We start from the raw sequence: 24,652 nt of genomic DNA, 5'->3' as shown, positions 1-24,652 counted from the left end.
CACTTGGAGAAGTAAAATCATGGTAGGGAACTCCTGAGTAACAGAAAAAAATACATCAAAACTTGCATGATAGATGACTCACTATTTTATTAGAGAATCGTTAAAGATGTTGATTAAATTAGAGCATTCTCGGCTCACAAGCTTTGGTTAGGTCATACAAATGCCTTCTCTTGGCCTCTCAGAGACAGGAAGGGGTACCAGGGCTTTAAGGGCATGCCATCGCGCTTCGTGGCTCTGGATGCTCTAAGTGATTTTACACCGGCTTCTCTGAGACCCTCATTGGTAAGTGTGTCTCAAACCTGCCCAGCGAAAAGCAGGTGGGTCTGTGTCTGTGAGCCCCATCATCCCATTCTTGCAGCCAGGGTCAGATCTGCCGCCACTAGTCACCTTAGGTGGCACATTGACAGGCCCTTGCCCCATCAAAAATTCCTCTGCTGAATTTGGCAGGAGTAGAGAATTATATTTACTAACAAGCAGCCTTGCTTGCTGGAGAAATCTGGCACATTACAGTAAAATGGCATTTCATTTGTATTATATAGATAAAGCTTGCCTGATGATCAGAAAAGTAAAACAGCGACACTGGCCAGCCTTACAGACCAGGCAGCAATGACACACACCTTTAATCCCAGTAGCCGTACTAGTTTGCCATAGAAACCAGGTGGAAGTGGTGCATGCCCTTAATTCCAGAATTAGAGAGGATTATAAAATGGGAGGAGACAGTTCTCAGTCCCAGTCTCATTTTGAAGTTCCCTGGAGGCAGGATCACCATTTTTGGACTGAGGTCAAGGTAAGAGCTGGTGTCCGGCTGTTTAGCTTTACTCGTCTTCAGATTGAACCCCAATATCTGTCTCTGAGTTTTTATTAATCATGCTTCATTACAGGAACATGACTTGAACTCCATCTAGAAGGAAATGAGGAGCAGCCGGAAACAAAGATTTAACCCCTGTGATTCCTAAGCCACCTCAGAATCCAAACATCAGGCAGGCGAACCTTTCACAGTATAAAATGTCCAGTAAAATCGCTTGTGAAATTATTTCTTTTGTCGGACATAAACTTATTTAGACTTCTACGTCCTTCACTCTGTTTCTTTAAAAGACGTTGATTTTGACAGGAAGTCCTTGTCCCCTGTGACCACAGGGATGGACTTCTAGGACATTGTGCTCAAAGGAGCATGTCGGTCTAGAAAGACCAATGTGACATGATATCACTTGCATATGGATTCTAAAAGCCAAACTTCGGTGGCCAGAGGCTGGCCAGATGTACAGGTGTAGGGAAGTCAGAGGGTGGAAGGTTCCTATCAGCAAGAAAGGATACATCAGAGTATCTGTAGTATTAACGGATACCTCTTTTAAACTAGCTAAAGGAGGAACTGAAGTGTCCTCAACACAAAGAAGTAGTCACAGTAATAGATGTATCAATTATATCATTTGATGATCCTACGACTTATCCATATACTGAAACACCACATTGTACCCCATAAATAACTGCAAATATTGTATGTAAATTCCAAACAAAGTATAAGAGTACTATTGAAAAGAAAAAGCTCCTGATTTTAGATGTAGATACAACATGTTAGGGTGTATCTGTGGACACTGTCTCCTCCCAGGACATTTGGTTTCTGCACCTGAGGTGGCATGTCTCACAGGCTGTCCTTTCCCATCTATTTTGACAAAGACACACAAATACTTTTGATAGGCCCTGAGCATCCATATTTCTTCCCCTCGACACTGTATCATTCCATCTAAGGGCATAAAGCCCAAGCCTATCTGGAGAACGAGCTCCAGCTCACACTCACTGAGTTAGAATCTGGAAGTTTCTGGCAGCGATGGCCAGAGACTTCCTCATAGCAATTCTAGGCGGCCATCTTGGTTCCGTATCTTGGCTGCTTGGAGGCTGGTGGCAAGGGTGTTCTACAGTGCAAACCCTTTTAAAGATTCCATTCTCTGCAAAAATACATTGAGGAACGTGTCTCTGAGGTTCCACTGAAGCCTTAGACCTCAAACCTGAGCTTCTGCTGCAGCTGAACCCCTTTATCTTCTCTGTGGTGAAAGTGGACTTTCATAGGCATTTCCATGGATGTCTATCAAAGTCCCATGGACTAAGTCCAAAGGTCTCAGAGCCCAAGGGAACATTTTCTAAAGAGCCACCCTTGTTTATGCATTATTTACTTTTCAAAGTTAACAGTTTATCTTAATGGAATGGCTTCTTCTCACAGAGGAGTCTGCAGATGGGAGGGGAAAGTGCTCTGGCTCATCACAGAGGACAGATAACCTCCGCTGGGATGGCAAAGAGAGGCCAGGGAAAAGTGGCTGTTGTGCCATCACGTACGCATGTGAGGCTAACGTGGCAACACTGTGCACGTAAAGCTGTTTATTCTGCTGCTGGCTTTGCTTTGGGAACACTATTTTCCCACTGAGTAAGAGCAGTGCAAGTCTTGTATCTTATCTGTAAAGTGAGTGCAGATGCTGCCTGTGACCCCTCCAAAGAGCTACAGTACAACCGAGGTGCAGGACAGGGGCAGGTCAGGTAGCAGGAGATCGGTAGGAGCCTACAGATATTTCTGCTCCTGAGACTCAGTACCTCTGGGAACATTTCTGACACAGGGAGAGAAACTGCCAAGTTTAACCTGGAAATAGCCTTTAAGAATAATAAATAAATAATAAATAAATAAGAATAATAAATAACCTCATTTGAAAGAGGAATGAACATGGAGATGGACTAAATCAGATTGGCCATTTAAAAGACTTTTTTTTTCTTTAAGAAATCAGTTATTAGAGCACTATAGAACCAAACCAGTCTTTAGGTGTGTGGGCAGGCATCCTTCCACATACACCGTGAGAACCATTTGGTGTATCTTTGGTGTCAGGCATTGTTACTGACTGCCTTGCCTGTTTCCTCTCCTGGGGATCTGCTAAGCATGGCTCTAAATGCAAAGCCTAGGGCACTGACAGATGATGTCAGGAGGAAGCAGCACTTTGAAGATACATGAGTCCTTCTTGGAACCCATACAACAACGTGTGGTCTAAAGTGAAAACCAAGTAGGCATCTTCATCTTTTGGTCTCAGTTATGAATGTGTCACAAGGTCAAGCAGGGCTAGGTATGCTTTGGAGCCAACAGATTTCCTTTATTTCCCTTCTGTATGCGCGCGCGCACACACACACACACACACACACACACACACCCCTCCCCATCCTCAGTGCCTCCATCCATCCATTCACCCATCTATTCATTCCGTATTCTACCAAGCACCCTGTTACCATGTGCAGTGTTCTGTGTGGGATGGAATACAAAAGAGAACCTGTTATGTGATACTTAGTTGTGCACGTGTGTGTCGGGGGAACCAAATAAATAAAGCTTTATAAAATTGGAATGTAAGATCCTGAGGGTAAGAAGAGGAAAGAGGATTCACTGCCTGAGACATCTATGGACGTTGATTAGAAAGAGAACCAGTTCTTGAGAAACAAAACAGAAAACAAAGCTTGTTAGATAATGTTCATACAGCGTGCAGGCACACAGTAAAGGGGATGCTAGGTAAACATGACTTTGGGACAAGCACCTTCATCTTCAACCCCAGCAGAGCAATTATTCAAGACAGACTGTCTGCATCTAGGTCCAGCCTACCATAAACCAAAGCCCTAAGTACAGAAAGACCCAAGTCTGCACAACCAGTTCTGGCCCAAGGCTCACCCTGGGTGCTTGGCTCCTGCTACCTTGCACTCGGGGCCACTCTGTCCAAGCTTCTGTGTGAGCATTGCCATGCTCTGAGGCTCAGAGGACTGGGAGTTTCCCAAATTCCTGTCTGCGACCTTCAGGAGCTGTATGAACCCCTAGAAACGGCGGCATTGTGTGTCTGGGACAGCTTAGACAGGACATTTCTCTTACTACAAGTCACCGGGTGTGGGGTTTGCAGGTGCTTGGGCAGCTGCCCAACTTCTTGCCACTCTGAACAGTACCATGTGGCAAATGTCTGCTAGAAAAACCCAGGGCCTAGGAAATTTAAAGCCAGTGACGTTGGATTAAATCTCGGGTAAGAAATGAGCGAACGCCAAGCGTCTATTAGAAGGTGCTGGGAGAATGATTGATTTCTCCTGCTCTTTGTTTCCTGCCCTGGAAAAGGAGAAGCATGAACCAGACTGCACCGCCTTCTGGTGAAGGCACAGCTCAGGTGAGCAGTCTGTCTGCCAGAATGCTAGTGTCAAGGTAGCCCGAGGAATGATGGGTGCTAGAAAGCCAAGGGCAAAATTTGAGCTTAGGGATGGATTTACAAAACACATTAGCAGCAGCTAAGAGATAGAGCCTCAATTTTCAGCTTTTACTAGGATATAATTTATTCTTTCCTTCTTTTTTTCCTTCCTTCTTTCCCTCCTGCCTTTTTACTTTTTTTTTTTTAATTTTTTTCGAGACAGGGTTTCTCTGTAGCTTTTTGGTTCCTGTCCTGGAACTAGCTCTTGTAGACCAGGTTGGCCTCGAACTCACAGAGATCCACCTGCCTCTGCCTCCCGAGTGCTGGGATTAAAGGCGTGCGCCACCACCGCCTGGCTTTACCTTTCTTTTTGAGACAAGGTATCACGTAGCTGAGGGAACCTTGAACCCCTCCTGCTCCTCCTAAGTGCTGGGATTACAGGTGTGCACCACCACACATGCCTGGCTGGAATAGTCATTTATACTTTATGCATTTTATTTATTGAATATGCCTCTTGACACAGGCCAAATTATGATTGTATTTTCTGTTGGAAAAAGCTTCTGTCAGAGCGTTATTTGAAAAAATTAATTGCTTAAAAGTAAGATCTCAAACCTCATAAAATATGGAGAAACAGTTCCAAGTATAGAAATACGCAGGTGGGTGCATTTTAGTGATGGCTTGTGCCGACTCCCTGCCGAGATAAGCTTGTCTAGACAGTTCGCTTTGCATGACAAAACTCCTATTTATTTTTAAGAGTCCAGAGTGAGAATCTTTCTCCTAGGGATGATTAAAATCCTGAATAAATTCTGAATAAAAGTAAACACACAGACAAGACCTCAGACACCCTGCACCCTCCTCCCCCACACACCGGGAGCCTTTAAAGACCTCTAACACAATGCTTCTACATAGCCAATGTCAGCCTCATCAGTGGATCAAGGAAGACCTAACTGCTGGAAACAGGGCTGCATTTGAAAAGGAATTCTCCCTGGCAACATGGTGCCATATCTCCACAGGGGAAAATAAGGAAGAAACATAGTCAGGACTAAACATCTTAGTACAAAAGCCAAGATTTGGAAGTAGCAGAAAGTATACAGAGCCCTTCAGAAGTGAAATAAATTCTTCTGCTTCCTTTTGCTATGAGTTCCAATTCCTCTCAAACTGACTCCAGACTGTCAAGTCAGAAGTATTTCCCTGATGGTGACTTCTCCAGGATTCACTCAGCGCCCCTCCCCTGGCCTACCCACTTGCTTGGAATGTGTTGAGAGAAGGAACACTAAAATCTGAATTAGCCCCAAACGAATTCAACTGAAAGAGAAAAGAGCCCCTGATAACTGATATTTATAGTGCTTTCAAAGCTCAGAATCAGAGCTCTTTGTGATATCAGCCTGGTTATCTTGTGTTATCTTTGAACAAAAGGGATTAACCATATAGATGCCTTGTATGTCTGTTCAAATCAATTTCAAACAGGACAGACTTTTCACAGGCCTAAGTATGGAAGTGGGGTGAAACCAGACCTTATAATTAATATGTGTGTTTATGCTATTCTCTCTTATCAGAGCTACCCTACCCTTAACTACACCCAAGGCCTGCACTGATAGTTGCAAGTGTTCCTCATTCTACAGAAACAGCGTCTGTTCATGACTCAACAATCACATCTGTGTTGAGTTATTAGTGGCACAGAGGGTTGATTTAGTGTCTTGAATATTGAGTTTCTGTAATTCTCAAATCAGAGAACCACTAAGGAAAGGAAGCCATAACTTATTAAGCACCCCCAAATAAGCATACACCCTACTATGTGCTACTGATTCGATACTTCATATTATAGTTGCAATAAATGCACCATGCATTAGTAATATCTTTTGGTGCTGCTGATTGAGCCCAGGGCCTCAGACATGTCAAGCACATGCTCATCTACTGAGCTGTACCCCCCACTTTACAGAATAAGAAAGACAATAACCTGTCTCCAGTATTACTCAGCCACGGTGTGCTATCTGCCATGTCTCTTCTCAAAGACCAGCTTCCAGCAAACACCCTTTAGGCCCCATGTACAAAACATAACGTTGTCTTTACAGGTATCAATAAGGAAAAATCCTAAATGTGCACCATTTCAGTTAATGTGCTTGACTGCCCCAAACTAGGATGCTTTGGGCCAATGATTATCTAATCAAAACAGTTTCCAAACATTCTAGAATAACAGAGCAGTACAAAAACACCCTCTATCAGCATTCCCTCTTAAAACCACACCATCAGCAGGAAGAAAAATATTTCCACGTCATTTCTGGTTTTGGGTTTGTGGACCTGAATAAGAGATTTGTTCAGCAGCCACTCTTCTGTGACTACTTTCTATACTTCATATCTTTTCTCGCCCTAAAATATCAGAGTAGATTTCCTATCTTTAATTCATAAGATTTTTGAGCAGTAATATAAATTCTAATTTTCATAGTGTAGAACTCTATCTCCTCCATATTATTTTGTTTCGATTAAGCACTTGTGGCAATTTTCTGGTTATTTGTGAAGTAAATAAACCCTTAACCAAAACCAGAGGTGTTTCCTTTGATGCACACATGGTGAACGTTCCTAATGCTTGCGACTCCTGATGCATGCATGGTGAATGTTCCTAATACATGCGATTCCTGACACATGCATGGTGAATTCTCCCATGCAAAACTCATGCCTAAATCATCTGGTAGCTACTATGTCAAGTGTCCAAACCAAGTACTTCTGAGTAGATTTTTTCTTTGAGAGCTTTATATCTTTGTATCTAAAAATATCAACTACTTCTTAAACTGGTACCACTGACCACACAATGCGCTGTCTTTAGAACATGGCTGTGCTCTGGTGTGAGTCTGGGAGGGAGTGTGGTGGGGTATGTGACATGTATCCACCTGAGACACAGCTTCCAACATGTTCCTCATCTGTTAGGTGCTCCTGAAACTTCTTCACACATTATAGATTTTAAAGCATCCTCTTACTTTTCTAAGTAACACTCTCCTGTGGAGCACTGTGAAATTGCCTGACTCAACTATTTGGAGCTAACACAGACAGCAGGAGAATAAAGGGCACAGTCACATAGCCACACCTCAGGATGGCACTGCACAGGCTGGACAGTTTAGGGGGAGGGGAAACTAGGACCATTTTTCTTCCAATGTTACTGTGTACTGCTTCTCAGAATATTCGGCAGTCGTGAGCTACGGAGCAAGTGGGTTGTGATGCTGAGGTAACATTTAGGTGGAGCCCCATGATACAACAGATGCTGGGGTAACATTTAGGTGTGATCACCTGATACAACACTAGAGCACAGGGTGGCCAGATGGTCACCTGAGGCGACGGAAGCACAAGCAGGCTGTTTGTAACTCCACTGTGAGGCCCTCGTGAAAGATGGCATTCACATGCCCATCACCTGTGTCCTCATCACCAAGGTGTGGGTGTGAATGTCTGCCCAGCAGTGCCATCCGGGCTCTGCACAATGACAGTGCCAACTTGTGCCTCATGTGCATTGAGCCCCACAATGCTCTGCCTACGGACTCTGGGACTCTGGACTCCACACAGTCTCAGAGGGAAGGCCCTGGGGATTGAAGAAGAAAGATGCAGATAGTCACACTTACCAATTCTTCATTTTCACAATCAGAGTTAAATTGGGCTACTTCTTCCGTGTCTGGTTTCTTAACAATGTTTCTGCAGACCAGCCAGATGGTCAGGCTTGCAATGAACATCCCGACGTCAGGCACAAACACCCTGATGCCATTGCCAGCATCAGCTCCCTTCAAGCTACAGAGGGAAGAAGATAGGAGGAAGTTATCTCATATATGTATGGTTAAACATCTTATTGCTTACTTCAGTCTCTTAGTGATTTAAAATCAGAGATGCCTATTTCTGCCTAATGGTTACCAGAAAGTTCTTCACTGACTTCCAAATCTACGGAGATGCAGGCAGATCCCAAACCTTCCTGAGGGTTTTAGAGCCACAAAGAACAGAGGAGCTTTGGTGGTGCAATCAACCCAAAGGGACCACTCCAGGCATGCAAATAAATCACACTGATGTTACATGTGTGCACAACGATGCATTTGTTAGTCATCTGGATGAAGCCATTTAAAACCAGGATGTAGTAACTGGTAGAAGACCGTGTAACAGAAATATAGGCCAAAGCCAGTGAGAAAATGAAAGAAATAAAAACACTCCAAGAATCTTCTACTCCAACATCTTGTAATTATTTTTGTGCTTAACTGAGTTTTGTTTTCCACATTGCTCCAAGAAAGGTTGATCTAGTGTGTTTATTTATTTATTTTTTTGCAATCATTGAGAAATGATGTTCAGCTGAGAAGGAGATTTGGGGTCAAGCCCAAGCCTGATAAGAGGCAGCTGCTTTACAAATTCCCACAATCCCCCACTCTCTTTCTGTGCCAAAAACATTACTCATTCCTTATCAGAGTTCAGTGAAATGAGATACTAGGTCATGACTTCAGAAAAATAAAGATGGGTACATATGTATCAAATAATGTGGATTTGGTTTTGTGAAATATAAAACTCCTTTTCACAAAAGTCTTGTATTTTTGAGACAGCAACATTAACTGGTATTTAATACTCTTCATGCATACATGGCCTGTGTGGTCATAACTGAGATTCTGAAACAGATAGGCTGTAGGTATGAGGAGAAGGGGCATCAGTTGGAAGAGGAGGAAGAATCTGTCTGGAGAGCCATCCAGATGCTAGGACCAGTGGGGCAAGTGTGATGTTCAGTGGAGTCATTGGGAGTGCAATTTTCAAAGGCAGATTAGGTCTTTGAAGACATTTGCCAGAAGGGGCAAAACATGAAGCAAAAGGTAGGCAGATGGATTTGCACATTGCATAATGGTATATGTGATTCAAGCAGTCATCCCTTGATGGGCACAGGAGACTGCCCCATGTTCTATTGGATGCTGTGGGTATCCAAATCCTTGAGGGTTCAGTCTCCTATATAAAACCATGTGGCGTTTGCATCTAACATACACATGCTTACATAAATCAGTGAGATTAATGTACATTTGTCAAGAAAATGTTAGCCTAAATCATGCATTTTCCAGGGTACACGCCAGGGACCCATTTCACATATGAAAATCTCTATTTAGTTCATCATCTTAAATAGCAAAATGTATTTCCTTTCCAGTCATTTAGGATCACAGTGATCTCATTTCTTCATAGAGAATGATGCCTTTGAAAAACAGTAGGGCAGATTAAATTATGGCATGTTCAGAAAATGTCCTAAAAAACCATCAGTGAATGCAAATGTATGCGAGGCCAAGGTCTACGTCTAGGAGTCTGGATATGCCTCACAATAAGAAAGTGTTTAGACATCCATGACAAACAGGCTAGACTGAGTGACAAGGGAGTCTTCTAGGACCTTAAGCATGTTGAGCCTGTGGTGAATAGAGAAGGTTATCTTCAGGCTGTGTATGGTGGTTCCCGCCTTCAATCCAAAAACTCCAGAGGCAGAGACAGAGGGATCTCTGTGAATTCGTGGCCAGGCTGATCTATATCATGATATGTAGGGCTGTTAGAAGTACGCATTGAGACCCTCATCTGATTGTTTTTGAAGGCATGTCTTTAACATGCTATGTTATTTCGACTGCTGAAAATTCTCTGTATAGACCACATCTGGATGACATTAAGTCGGTTACTTTGACTTGGAAGGTGAATGGCCAATTTATAGCCTACTGCCCAGGATGGCATTTGGTCTGACCGACTTTCTAATCAGATTCCACTCTCCAGTCCGCACCCAGAGAGAGGCAAGATGGTTAGTGCTCATAAGCTTTACTTTCCCTGCCTCATAGAATTGACTTTTTAAGGTCTTCCCAACTATAAAATGTCCTTTTGACTACGAAAACTCAAGACAAAGAAGAAAAAAAATGTAGGCGGGAGTGGGACAGACAAAAGAAAGGTGGCATTTCAGCATCCACGTAAGGGCACCCTACAGAGATGGTCAGGGGTCACCAGGGCAAGGCTGTGGCTCCCTGTAGAGGACTTACTGAACACTGTGCCATGCCCTGGGTTCTATTCCCCAACACAGAAAGACACCTGCAGAAAGCAATTCTGTTCCACACAGCTCTTCTCAGGGGAGCCAATCCTCTGGTGCAGAGTTAGCAGAAAGGTCAACTACAAGCGAATTGTGGTAATACAATTAAAACACCACATGGCCATCCATTAAACAAACGAGAGCTATCAAAATGCTTTCATGGAGTTTTCTGGTGGTTTCTGAAGCTCACACACTATGAACTGCTAGACTACCGTTGTTTACCTTAAACAGGACTCTGTATGAAATGTACCACCACTGACTAGGTTTTCGGTGACATTAAAAGCAATGAAATGAATGCAGATATAATTACAAAAACTTACAAACCTGATTCCTGCTCTTACACACACACACACACACACACACACACACACACACACACACACATGCATTCTGGTTTTTAATTTAATATTCATCTCCCCACAGATAGCTAAGTCACATGTAGCAGAATATCGCGTTTGATGTGAATGGGGAAGTTCTTAAACTGGATTTACAGCTCCTTTCAGTATTCAAGTCAAGAGCTCCTATAGCTAATGATTCACTTTTAAAAAGCAAGGATTGCTTTGTTTCTGTGAACCTGAAACTAAGCCCTTTTCTCCTATTGAGAAAACAGTCAAGCTCGGGGCTCTAATTATCACAGGGGATCGTTTGTGCTCCACTCCACCCGCCAGTTAGTTCCTGGGTTTGTATACTATAAAGCTACAAAGCTGCTTAAGCATTTCAATCCTCTTAGCTGGGTGTCACAGTTCCACTGGAAAGACACGCTATTCTCATATCAGTGTACAGATGGGTTATCATGTGTCATGTAGGAAGAGTGTTCAAAGGAGCCTGTTTCTTTGCCTGCATCAAGAGAGTCACAGCAGTGGGGCAGCAGATGCAACGCTCAGGACACTGCTACGTGCTAGTAGTCTTTATGTGTGCTGCTCTCCTGGAGGGTGCTACGGCTACCGGACACCAGCGCTTGCCCTCTCAATGGCCCCTGAGAACATGGTCCTAGACCACTGCCGGCTTCACATGAGCCCTGTGGGAGCAGCAAGCACAGCATGTGGACTGGCAAATGCTGCAAAGCAAGGACATTTCCGTGTGGGAGCAGCGGCTGCACATTTATCAGCACACTACTGCCGCTGGCAAACTCAAAGAGAGGAAAGAAAGAAGACAGAGCCTAGAAGCAGTAAGAGTGTCACTCACTCCCTTTGCCCGGCGCCTCAATTGGTAAGATCCTGAACCATCCCCTGGGCCCAGCACCATCAGCCCAGAGTCCTCTCTAGCCCCCTAGGCCCTATCCCAGCACTCCCTCATACCTGTATCTTTCATCTATCCTTGCAGCCTCTCTGAACTGTCTCCTCCCTGGAGGCTCTTTGACATCTTTGGTCAGTAGCTTACATGGTCTAACTGGTGAAGATGCTGGGGCCATTGGAGGGAGACTCATAAGGGCAATGCTGATGGTAACCAGAAGTATCAGGTTTAGGGTTGGAGAGATGGTGCAGCATTAAGAGCACTAGCTGCTCTTGCCAAGGATGTGGGTTGATTCCCAAAAGGTGGCTCACAATCTCCTGCAACTCCAGTTCCAGGGGATCTGCTTCATTTTTTCTAGTCTCTGTGCATAGCAGGTGTGCACAGGTGCCCAGATGTACACGCGGGCCAAACATCCATACACAGAAAACAAAAACTGAAAGAGAAATGAAAAATAAGAGATCTGAATTGCTCAACCACACTAGGAATGAACACATTGCCGTCACAGATATTCCGCTTTTCATGGACTAGTGCACTGACTATCTTTGGAAAGATCAAATTAATTTTGTTGAGATACACAGTGGGGGACGGTAGCTGAGGAAGACATTTATTCTCCTCAGAAACGCTGGCCAGAAAAGCGAAGAGTCTTTGTGTGTGACTCGAGCATAACAATGAATAAAGCAGTCAGCATGAGCTCTGGAATATAGGACCTCAAACTGAACCCGATTCCTGATGAATTAAGTCAACAAATGTGTGTGAATGTCTGCCACATCACAAGAATTTTGGCAGACCCGGCATTAAAAATGGTGTGCTTTTCCCCGAGCAGGAGAGACTGAGAGGGAGAGAAAAGCTTAAAAAGTACAGGAAGTGTGTGCATGCATGCGTGCTTGTGTGTGTGTGTGTGTGTGTGTGTATGTGTGTGTGTGTGTGTATGTGTTTGTGTGCTGTAGAGTAATGTTTGTGCAGATAGTCAGAGGCACATCAAATGTTTCCTAGACCTGCACCTTTTTTGTTTTTTTTTTTTGACAGGGTCTCTCACTTTGTCTAGAGCTGGCTATTTAGCTATACTCCCTGGTAAACAAGTCCTCAGGATCCACCCGTCTCCACCCTGTCTACCAGGCCACCAGCACTGGGGTGACAGATGTGTACTGCTGTTCCCAGCTTCTATGAGGTTGCTGGAGATCCAAATTCAGGTCCTTATAATTAAGCATTTTTGAAAACATTGAAACTAAGCATGTTGTAACATAGTAGTCATAGAAAAAAAAGTTTGAAAGCCATTCTCTGGGGAAACTCTTTCCTATTGGGTGGGATGCTCCGGAGGAGAGAGATAGATGAAGATAGCACAATTTCTGTTTGAATTTCTAAGAACTAGATGTATTTCATAAGGCATACTTCTCAGATCTCCAAAGGGACGTGTTATGGGCATGATGCAGCATTGGAGGGAGGCAGAGGTTACTGTTTGCTCTCTCAACCACATGGGAAGAGTATCCACAGGGACTGAAACAGACTCCCCTAAGCCAAAAGGCAGTGTGAGTAGGTCAGATTTGTCATCAAAAATAAGGACAAATTTAGTTTTCATTTGAATTTTGAAGTTGCTGGTGAAGGATATCAAAATCTGTGCCTAAGTTAATTACTTAATCAATAATAAGCTGTAAAAATATAATTAATACTGCTGCTAAGGGAATAAAGCAGTAGCCTATGACCAAAATACCCACTGACATTTTAATTAATAAAGGCAAGAAAAGGGGGCACTAGAGACTACAGAACTCATGGTGTCATTAGGTAAGATGCAGTTTGATTATTTGTTTCACACTGCTAATAATAGGCAGCTAGCATTTGCATGTCACTCAGGATCTACAGATAAGCTCTTATCCTAAAGATGTCCTTTAAAGGGGATTGATCCTTGAGGGTTAAAATCTAATGCCATTTGATGAATCAATGTTACTTATATCTCGGAATCTGGACGTTTAAAATATGTTAAAGTAACAGTTGACACTTTTTCTAATGTGACTGCTGCTGCCACTCATAGAGATGAACCACCTCAGACGCCATGACTCATTTATTACACAAATCTCTAGATTTCCATTACCATGAAAAATTGATAATTGTCCTGCTGATACTAGCAAACACTTTAGAGAAGTTTGCAATTTTTGGACTATTAATCATATTACTGATATCCTTTACATTCCACAGGGTCAAGCTATTGTGAAATGACATGATCAAAATAATTAAATGACAAATTTCAAAAATAAAAGTGCCATATACACTCACCTAGACCACATACTATGCTACATTAGCCCTGATTGCATTAATTTTTTTTCACTTTGAAGGATAGTGCTTCTGAATTTATTTATTTATTTTTATTTTCTGATGTTCCAAAGCAAGCATTTTTGCCCAAAGGAGACACAGCCAAAAGTTTATGTTAAATGAAAATGCCTAGATAAACTAGTCAATGAAAAGCCCCAGGTGTTCTTCTAAGTCAGGATGAGGATATGCTTGTCTGCATGAAATGAATACAGTCCCAGATGGCTCCCGCCATGATGCGTCTGACCAGGACAGCATCCCAGAAGCCACTGGACAAATGGAGTGTCTGAAGCCTGATGACAAACCCATCGAGAAAAGATGTCTCAAGGGGAAGAATAAGCTGACGACCTAGGGAGACACCAGGATTTTAACTCATTAAACCAAGACCTCGGGAAGACGATAAGTACACTATGCTACAGACCTGAAAAACAATGCTGTTATGTTTACTGTCTATATTACATATTAATTCTCAGCCTGGCATCACAGAATCCAAATGATTTTGCTGGAGGTGGGGGGATAAAAGGCACATCTGTGATATGACACAGTAGGATGTTGTTTGGCCATGCTAAGGATTGTTTATATTTTTTTGGAACCAGTTGTCTGGACAAAGGATGATACACAAAAATTACTCATTTGAATGGAGGATAGTTTGGTTGGAGTAATCTATCTGATCAATCGAAATGTTATGATACAGATTTTAGCAGACGTGTTCTTTAGCATTCAGCACTCTTTAGAAAGCTCTGGTAGTGGAAACTATAGTTGTATGAAGATGATGTATTACTTACTAAAGTCTATCCCACGGAAGCCTTTATAATCCACAGCCAAGGCAGACACCAGCTACACAGAGAAACTGTCTTGAAAAACTCATATATATACATACATATATATAGCCCAAAAGAACCACTCCGGTTTAGACTCCCGAGGTTTAAAGCAACATTGGCTTCTGAGTTGCTTTGGGTCAAAGAGATCCCCCTGTGGCAAACACACACATACACTTTTAGGAAACATTGTCATTTCCAGGGAATGACAGATCTTCCTGAGCCCCCAGGAAAGCCTCAAAACACTGGTCTGAGAAGGAACATAAAGGCCAAAGTCTATTGTTCTGCTCACAAAATACCAGAGCAAAACAACAAAGCCAACAAAGCCAAACTCTGATGCGCAGCTTTGGAGTGATGGAGAAGGTCACACAGAAAGGGTAAGAAGGAAGAGGAAGAAAAGCCAAAGCTGAGACAAGGTAGAAATGAACAGTGAACCAACAGTCGTAGCCCAAACCTAACAAGGCCTCGGTGCCAATGCAAGGTCTTAGAAAGGTCGTGGCTGTGACGAGAACCTGTTGAAAACAACACTGCAGTTTTAGAAAGTATAGGAACAGCTTCATGGCCACCGTTGAGAAGTCACTTGTCAAAAGGAAATAAAGCCCAGAGGCCCACGAGCCTTCCCCAACATCTCCACAGAAGCTGCTACTGGCTCTCTCTCCGGGGATTTCCCTACTCACAAAGTTGATGCCAAGGATAAAATTAACAGTGCTGGATGGGGTGGGAACTGCGGCTTTTGTGAATCATTGCACTTGGAATTCGGGGAAATGGTTTTAGCAGTTCAAGGTCAATGGCAAAAGGACTGAATTATGGGTTTGTGGCTAACGTATTGGGAGAATTTCTCCTAAACAAAGATTTGTTATTTTCACAAACTGGTAAAAAGATAAGCACTCCTACAATGAGCCAAGGCTGTTGCAGTTCATATGCCTTCATCTCTGAAGCCCACATGTGAGATTATCTACTCCAGCTGGGTCCCATTGCCCAGCCATATTCATCCTCATGTGGGTCAAGTCATGCCCATCCTGTGACTTGCTCTTGAAGCCCCTGCCTATCCATCTCTTCCCTAGTGAAAATAGAAACCTTCCCGGTGCACCAGACGCAAACCACTTCCTGAGTTCTGTCCCTTGATTGCAGCCCAGTTCTGCTTTGTCTTCATGGTACTTAGTGATTAAGTTCCATGCTGGGGACCCTTTCCTGTAGTCTTACATGCACCTAATAGCACAGTGAGCTTCTCGGGATGCTCTAAGAGAAAGGATCTGAACTACTATTTCCGCATGGTCGTTTCATCCCTCAGATACCTCAGATGGCTTTTGTTGGCTCAGAAACATGTGGTGTTGAGGTGTCTGTGGACCGTGGGCTACAGGCTCCTTCTGGCTTGATGGGTGGGTCAAATCAGTGACTTGGTGATCCCACTCAGTGACTGTATCAGAGATGGCAGGAGACACTTCTGCTTGGTGTCATTCATGATCAGGCAGGGCAGCATAGCAGCAGAGGTGTGGGACCGTCCTACCTCAAGTGGAGGAAGAATAGATCTCAGCACTCTGCACTGGGAATGAGTAGACTCAGCTACCCTGTAAACTTCTTCCCTGACTTCCAGGTAACAAACAGAATTGGTTTCGCTGTGTGTACTTCCCCCAAAAGCAAATGACTGTGAAAACATACCCAGATCCCTCCCAGGCAAAAGCCAGTAGCCACTCTGACTTTATGTCCCAGGAACAGTGGATGAGAAGCAGAGAAGCATCAACATTGCCTACCAACATTTTTCTTGAAGAAGTTAAACACCTGTTTTATGAAAGTGGTAGTGAACATCCAGGAGCCTGGGGCAAAGCCTGAGCTCTCAATTTTACATCTCTGAGGACCAAGGTTTCTTCAGTCCCCTTGCATTATGGTCTGTGTCCATTAGTGTTCCGATGTAAAAATGTTAGTAAATTCACTGCCATTACCTTCTACCCTATACAGAATCCGATTATCTTTGTGGAGTTCTAAGTAAGTAAACTTAACTGGTCAGAACAGAGTGCAGAGGATTTCAAACCCAAATATTTCTCATGGTGGCCCAGTGAAAACAATTTTTTCTCCCTTTAAAGTAAGTAGATCATATGTTGCATCTGGTACAAGCCCTTTGCAGCTGTGTGAAGCTCAGCCGTATCTGAATTTAGTGCTTGAACTTCCCTGTGCCATGTGTGTGTGTGCATCTATTGCTGTTCTCCATCTGCTCTCTGTATGCTCTCCTCACAGGCCTCTCACTGCTCACACAGCAGAGACGGGATGCTTGCATCTGACTTAGGGCTCTGCCATGCTGTGTGTACATCCTGAGGGGAGCAGGCTACAGTCGGGCTTTGTTCTGTTCCTCTGCAGTACAGCTGAGCATCATCAGTCTGAAAAATCCTAAGTCCAAAATGTCCAGGCTTCTATAACTTTTTGAGTCAACAGAGCTCAAAGTGAAACAGTGAAAGTTGACTTCATGCACGAAATTATTAAAATAAAAATCCTACAAAGATTTTTTTTCTGGTATAGATGATGCTCCTTGAGATTGATCCAAACTCTATACATACTTCTGAGTATTAAAAAAATCATAAAAGTCTAGTTTACAGGTTGTTTTTATATATCCTTTGTATCATGATATTGCACAAAGCACATATGGAGGAGGTGACAACTTTAAGAGAAATATGTATATAGTAAAATCAGCCTTGATAAACACACACACACACACACACACACACACACACACACACACACACGAGATGTTTCTGAAAGGCTTCAAGAATGAGCTGGTAAAAGGAAGATGCTACAAATACTGCACGAAGGCTGGGTGCTCTCAGCAGAAACTGGGACTAGAAAGGATAGAGCGGGGGCAGAAAGTGCTAAGGAGAGGAGAATTTTCTGGAGCAATGGTGCTGAAGGCCTTGACTTTTAGGCTGGATGAAGAAAGCAGAGGAAGCCCTAAGTAAGTGGAGTACCAAGTGAATGTATGTGTTGACACAAGCCAACCATGTTAATACCCTAGGACCCCGGAAAGATGGAAGGATTTACAAAAAGCCTTCTCCTCAGGAAGAAATGGCAAAGCCTTCCCTCTGGTCCATACATGGATGTTGACAGAATATGCTAAAATATCTACCATAGCTTTCTTCCTCCTGGATGTCTACAGCCTGAAGACTGCTCCCCTACAGAGACTGCGTGCCTACTGAGAATAGCTAAACCAGTCCCCATGTCCAGCTGCATGCCATAAACCCTTTGTTTACTGGTGGGTTAGCAATAATGCTGTCTCTGTGATTCAGTTGTGAGCAACAACCTCCCCGCCCCGACTCTGTTCACTCATTGTAATAAACAGGCCAAGCTGGGTGGTGGGAGCCAAAGCAGAAACCCAGACCACCCAACCCCAGCTTTCTGCCTGTTTCTGTCTTTTCTTCTTTCCCTCACTGCCCAAATCAGGTCTGTCTTCAGAGCTGTGCTTGACCCTGGTGGGTGGGAGGAATGCCAACCCCATACTCTGGGAGTCCTAACAGTAGCTGAGGTGGGCAGCAGAGAAGACAGGAAGGAAACAGCATTTAGTAGCCACAGAAGGTCTTTATGTCTCCTCTGCTCACTACCTATGGCAGGAAGCCACAACCAGGTCCGATGATGTAATTGTTTGTTAAGGAGTTTGTGTACATTTAGGAAGGCTTGCATGAAAACCTGAGTATATGTCTGAGGGGTGGTGGAGCATTTCCCACGATCTTAAGGGAAAACTGACAGTTCCTATTAAATCCGCTTCGTAGAGGCTGCCATTTTATCTGAGTCAAATGTCTTTGTCCCTAGCTAAGGTGTGTCTCTGATAGAGGCAAAGAAAAACTAGCTTATGTTAATGAGAGTTATGAAAGATCTGATTTCAGAATATGCACAGGACACAGATCAATACAAACACGAACTCCGAGTTTCTAGATAGCACCTATCAAGGGAGCACTCTCAAACACAGCTTTTCCTAGACCCCACGCCTCAACTCTATCCCACATGGAACAGACGGTTTCTCAGGCTTTCTACCCAGCATGTGCTAACACCCAGACTTGAACTCCCTAAGGGAGATGTTCTACAGCTTGTCTGTTCACAACGTTAGTGAAACCGAAACCATCAAGTGAATATCTCCAGCCCAGATCACGGTGCCAGTGTAAACACCCGGAACCCTGCTTTGGTTCTGACCACAGCCATTTATGGCCCCCAGGACCCTGAGCTACAAGGACCCAATCTGATAAAGACAGAGCTCACAAACCAGGAGATACTTTCTCCCAGTCATGTTTTCAAAGAAAAGTTTTAATTAAGGATAACATTTTTTTTTCTCTAAAGAGAAACAGATTATTTGACCAGATGCCTATTAAGTGATACCCTGCTGGGGTGAGTGAAGGTTGAGCTGAGTATTTCACAAGCTGGAAACTAAAGTTCTAGGTAGAACCCAACAGTTCAAAGATGTAAATCACCTACATTGATTTCACACACACACACACACACACACACACACACACACACACACCACCCCTCGCACACACTCAGAGATGGACACAGAAAACAGAGCAGAATATTCTCTTTCCCTCTCCTCCTCCCTCTCCCTCCCTTCTTTTCCTCCTCCTCTTCTTCTTCTTCTTCCTTCTTCTTCTTCTTCTCTCTCTCTCTCTCTCTCTCTCTCTCTCTCTCTCTCTCTCTCTCTCTTCCTTCCTTCCTAAACACAATCCCTCACTAAATCCAAAGTTCAGTGCTTCAGCTTGGATGCTGGATGATTGAGCTCTCTTGATTTGTGCTCATGATTTGCTTGCTCCACCTCATCCCCACCCACCCACCATGCTGTCCCTGCCTGCTGGGGCTCTTTATGGGTGCCCACACTTGTAGAGAAGTATTCTTACCCACTGAACCATCTGCCTATCATACTCTAGCCCATGCTCTAGTCTCCTACTCTAGCCCCTACCCTAGCCCCTTACTTTGACAACCTTTCTAATTTTAAAACAGGCTACTAAACTTCTCAGGAATGTTTATATACTCACAATGGGAAAGAACATAGAGGCCCTTATTCCAGAAGGCCAACATTTATTGTAATGAACTCACAAATAAAAACAGCATGAAGTTAGGTTAAGACAGTTACTCCAGCAAACACTTTCTTTTCATCAGAGTGATTTTCATTTTTACTGAAAGACAGCCAGCAGGATGAATTATGTAAGGAAAAGGGCTGGACTCCGTGCTTCTGTGTGAAAATTATTGTTGGCTTATAAACCGTGCTGCCAAACTCCAGTTGAGACCACTCCTTATTTTGTAGACATGATTAAAGCATTGAGGTGATTTGAGGTTCATGTATTTTTTTTTCTTTTCTGGAGGCTCCTCAGAGAGGCGAGACGAAGAAAAACCCACCTTGATACAAAGAATCTTTCATTTTATACATTAAAGTTCACAGACGTATGACCTCAGTTTGAAATTTTAGAAAGTAAGCCACTTGGAAACTACAAATCTTTATTTTCCTCAGTGGTTTTTTCTCGATTCCTGCGTCTGAACAGAACAACGCGTCATGAAACCATTCTTAGGGCCTGCATTTTCATTATTTCTAAATACTGTGCACACATCAGCTCAAGACATGATGGTAAATTCCATCACCCAATTATTAAGTTGTGAATGTAGAGAATAAAACCTTTTAAATTTGGCCTTAAATTCTCAAAGGACTTACTTGTTCTCCAAAGGCAAAACTGATAGTAACTAAAATATTTTGAGAAGGGCAGATTCTATGAAATTAGGGTCTGTGTCACCGACCCTAATAGTTATTTAAAATGTCACTTGTTTATCAAGCATCTCTTTGATGTTCCTTATTTCCCCATCCTGTGGCTAGAACCAAAGACTGAAAAGTGACAACGGGCTTTTTTTTTTTTCCAGGAAACTCAGAATAATGTAAGACCCAGAGGCAAGGTGGGACTATATGGTACACACATCAATATAAATATTGCTTGATCCTAGAGGCAGACAGGCAGTGTTGGAAAAACAGGAGGGAAACATTGAAGAGAGTTCTGAGATGAAGTGGATGGGCATACATGGCTGGGGTGTCCTAGAGAGAATCAAAAGAATGAGAGCATCAGTTAGCTTTCTACAAGATACAGGGGACAGGCTACCTTATAAAGAGAAGGTATGCTCAGTACTGGAGCGTCAACATCCTGACCTGAGCATCCTGCTGGCTTGTCCTCTGGTACTGTTGAAGCCCACTGCGTAGTTTGAATGTAACTGGCCCCCACAATCCCATAATCCCACTGATAATTAAGATGGGCTCACCAGATGGAAGTTTCTCTATAGTGGGTGCAACAAGCGTGGCAACAGGCAGAGGCTTCAGGAAGCTACAAATCTCCCCAAAGATAGAACCAAGCCCTTGAATCATTTCTACCTGCGTTGTGAACAATTCTGGGAGAACATGTGTTCATTGTAGCTAACTATTTTTGGTGTATTATTTTACATTTTCAATTGGTCTTTGGAGTGACATAAGAAAGCAACAGACAAAGCACATGCAATTATGTTGACAATGATGTCATCTGAGTCTAGGAGCAATAACCACATTCACTGAGAATAAAGCTTTGACTTTTTAAGTGAAAATGGGCAAGAGATCAGTAAAAGCCTGTTATTTTTAAACAGGCAGCAGTCAGCTTGACCTGAAAGCAGGAACCTGTCATTCTGTGGGCAGGCTGCTGGTCTCCACGCTCTTACCTGATGAATCCTTTTCTCAGATAAAACTGCAGCTCGCTCTGGAAGGAGCAAACACATTTAGACCCTCTTCTGATCTGACTGTGGTGCCTTTGGCTAGCATTCTATCACCTTTTGGCTTTTATCCCAAATGCTACCTATGGCGTGTGAGGTACAGTGGCAGATGCCTTTTACAGGTAGAAGCATTTACAATCCAGCGCACGGTTCTCCAAGCACACTGGATCTTCCTGAACGGCAAGTGCTGCTACCACTGACACTTGACACGGATACACGCTGGCCTGCAGAGCACCAGGGTCTGCATCACACTGTGTGCACATGAGAACCAAACCTTTGCTGCTGAGAATTTGGGCCATCCTAGTTTATAACTCTTACTTAGAACAAGGAGAGTGTCACTGGCTTGACACTGTCACACTTGTCTAGCATAACTGTGACTAGATTGATAGACGGCTATACGTTATAAATATTTATAATCATAAACTATGAAACTCTGTACAGAAAAACAAGGTTTCTGGTTAAAGCCGAAAGCTAAGCAGCATGGTGAATTCCCAGTCTCTTAAAAGGATCACAAAACAGAGAGGTTTTCTTAGCCACTATCTCTAGACTTCAGCTGCGGGCTAGAGAGCACAGCTGTGGACCTAAGAGCACAGCTGCTGGCTGGTCAGTCCTGCTTCCTAGAGTTGAGGCGGTGAGCATGGCTCTCAGAGCTAGAAGTGAAGGTACCTCTGCCATGTCGAAAAGCCAAGCAAGGCAGAGTCAACAGCCAAAGCCACCGGGCCGGTCCTAGGCATGCCCACTTAGCATTTTAAAATTCTCCTTGTCAAAAAATGATTACAAATACACAATAATGACAGAGTCAGTCAAAAACAAACCTCTAAGTCACAGTGTGTTTAAAACATATGCGTAGGCTTGAGAAAGAGAGGAAAGGGATAGAGACAGTCATAGATCAAAAGAATAATTTAAAGATAATAAGATGAGGTCCTTAAAGAAAAAATGAAGTAATAAAAATTACTATAATCCATGTAAAGATGGAAAATACAGAGAGAATCTAGATTATGTGTACTATTGTGTTTTTTTATTTTTTTGACTGTTAATGAGCTAATTGCTAACAGATATTTGGTTATGGGGGCTATTATATATATATATATATATATATATATACATATACTATCTTGACTTCAAAATTTAAATCTGAGACTATGTTGCTTTAGAGAAGCAGTTCTGCTTTTATTTCCACAGAAAATGAGAGGCTGTAGACTTCTTCCATGTTAAAATGGTTTGATCAAGTAAAACACCCTGAAAAGTCTCTAATGGGAGTGATGGCCCAGGTGATCCAACATCCATAACAGCTTCAAGGCAACTGTCTGAGACAATGTAGCTTCACAGACTACTATAGTCAAGTATTTAACTGTAATTCTAAATTTACTCAGGATTCCTATAAGATTACCAGCACCTCCAGTCAGCAGGAAGTAGTATAGAAAACTATGTCCATATTTCCAAAATATTGTTTATGAATGTTTGTTTTCATTCAAAGAGGGTTGTTTATAAATGGTTAATGGCCATAGTCAATTTGTTTCTAAAGGAAAAAAGGGGGATATGATACAGAAATGTACTTTAATCCAAAAAAACTACTGTTAATCTCACAAAACACTGGTATGGATTTTGGTTTATTGATACAGATTTAAGGTCAATTTTGCTACACTATAATTTATTTCTACTCTTGTTCAAAATCTTATGTTTATGCAGTTAATTTAAAATGCAGCCAGGCGGTGGTGGCGCACGCCTTTAATCCCAGCACTCGGGAGGCAGAGGCAGGCGGATCTCTGGGAGTTCGAGGCCAGCCTGGTCTACAAGAGCTAGTTCCAGGACAGGCACCAAAGCTACAGAGAAACCCTGTCTCAAAAAACCAAAAAAAAAAATGCAATGTATAGTTAAGAAATACAAATTAATAGTCGTCTATTATAGTCAAACTTATAGTCATGTTAGTTAGGTTTTATAGATATGCAGATATACTTCAGATGGATCTTCAAACACTTCAAAGACCTGTAGAATATGGCATTAAAATGTTTTAAGAACTTTGACTTTTCTTGACAATGAGACACATCTGCTCCTAGCAGCATCAATTACTTCAAGGGCAGAAAGGGCATTTGTTTTCAATGTGCTAAGGCTAGCCACTTGGGCAATAAACTGCTCTTTCTGGGATTGATTGACAATATGCTGCATAAACTGGGCATGCAGGACCAATACAAGAGTAACTGCTAAATTTGCAAAAACAAGATGGGACAGCCCTTCAGGGTTCCTGCTTCATAAAAGAGTCTGTCGAATATTCTGCAGAACACAGAAGAAAATGACTGACAAACTACCAATAAAAATGGGATAGTTTCAAATTTCCTACTTCACTGAGAAATATGCCAGAAACTCTAGGCTTATAGGCTGAATATGGATGCCCCAACATTACAGGAAAACTTTGGGTGACTGTCCAGGCAGCCAGCTATCTGTCAGTTCTAGAGTGTTGGAAGTTACTTACAATGTACTTTCTGGTTTCTTAGGTTATATTATATCCTTATAAGGTCTTTGGTGGAGTTGAAGACTAGATAGTTATACCTTTCTTTAGTTATGAAACTTTAGAATCACAATGATAAAACAGATTATAGAATATTTTCTTTAATTTTGCCAAATATGGAGTAAATACTATAACTGTAATTCTTGTTTGATAAGCATTTTGTTATAATTAATTTTACTATGTCAAAGTTAAAAATCTTCCTTTTTAATTAGACAGACAAGAGGAGATAATGTGGGATTCCCCTCTGTATGCTGTGAATATGTTTTATTACCATTGGTTAATAAAGAAGCTGCTTTGGCCCATGACAGGGCAGAATATTTCTAGGTAGGAAAGCCAAACTGAATACAGGGAGAAAGAAGGTGGAATCAGAGACACAAGCAGCTGCCAGGGAAGCAATATGTGAGGTAACAAGTCACGAGCCTCTTGGTAAAATATAAAATATTAGAAATGGATTAATTTAAGTTGTAAGAGCTAGTTAAAAATAAGCCTGAGCTAAAAGGCCAGTTTGTAATTAATATTAAATTTTATAGTGGTTAAGTGGTGGGTGAGAGAGAAACCTCTCTCTCAAATATATTAAAGAAAGTCTCAAGCCTTATGTTATTTCTTATGTGTAGGCCAATAGTCAGCTCTGAAAAAGCAAAAGACATTTTCTTCCAGGGCTATAGTGTTGTTACCATTCCTAAGGCTTCACAGTAGTGAGTCTTAGGATCACTGGAGGCCCAATCACTATTTAAATTTCCTATTCCCATGAAAAATACCATTTTTCTATCCTGGTATACATTTATTCTGATATATCATGTGTACTGTCACAAGGTAT

The 24,652-nt window shown here is 42.5% G+C and overlaps 1 protein-coding gene across 1 annotated transcript in view; it reads right to left on the bottom strand.

Moving 5' to 3' along the window:
• The window catches only part of Piezo2 (piezo type mechanosensitive ion channel component 2), a 285,223-nt gene that overhangs the window by 135,107 nt on the left and 125,464 nt on the right, over positions 1 to 24,652 (bottom strand). The window contains exon 5 of the mRNA XM_075971116.1: positions 7,790 to 7,952. Within this exon, the coding sequence (XP_075827231.1) occupies positions 7,790 to 7,952 (163 nt within the window). The remainder of the gene's footprint in view (positions 1 to 7,789; positions 7,953 to 24,652) is intronic.

This window comes from Microtus pennsylvanicus, chromosome 4 (genome assembly GCF_037038515.1).
Source record: "Microtus pennsylvanicus isolate mMicPen1 chromosome 4, mMicPen1.hap1, whole genome shotgun sequence".
NCBI lineage: Eukaryota > Metazoa > Chordata > Mammalia > Rodentia > Cricetidae > Microtus > Microtus pennsylvanicus.
This window is presented reverse-complemented; position numbering and strand designations above follow the sequence as displayed.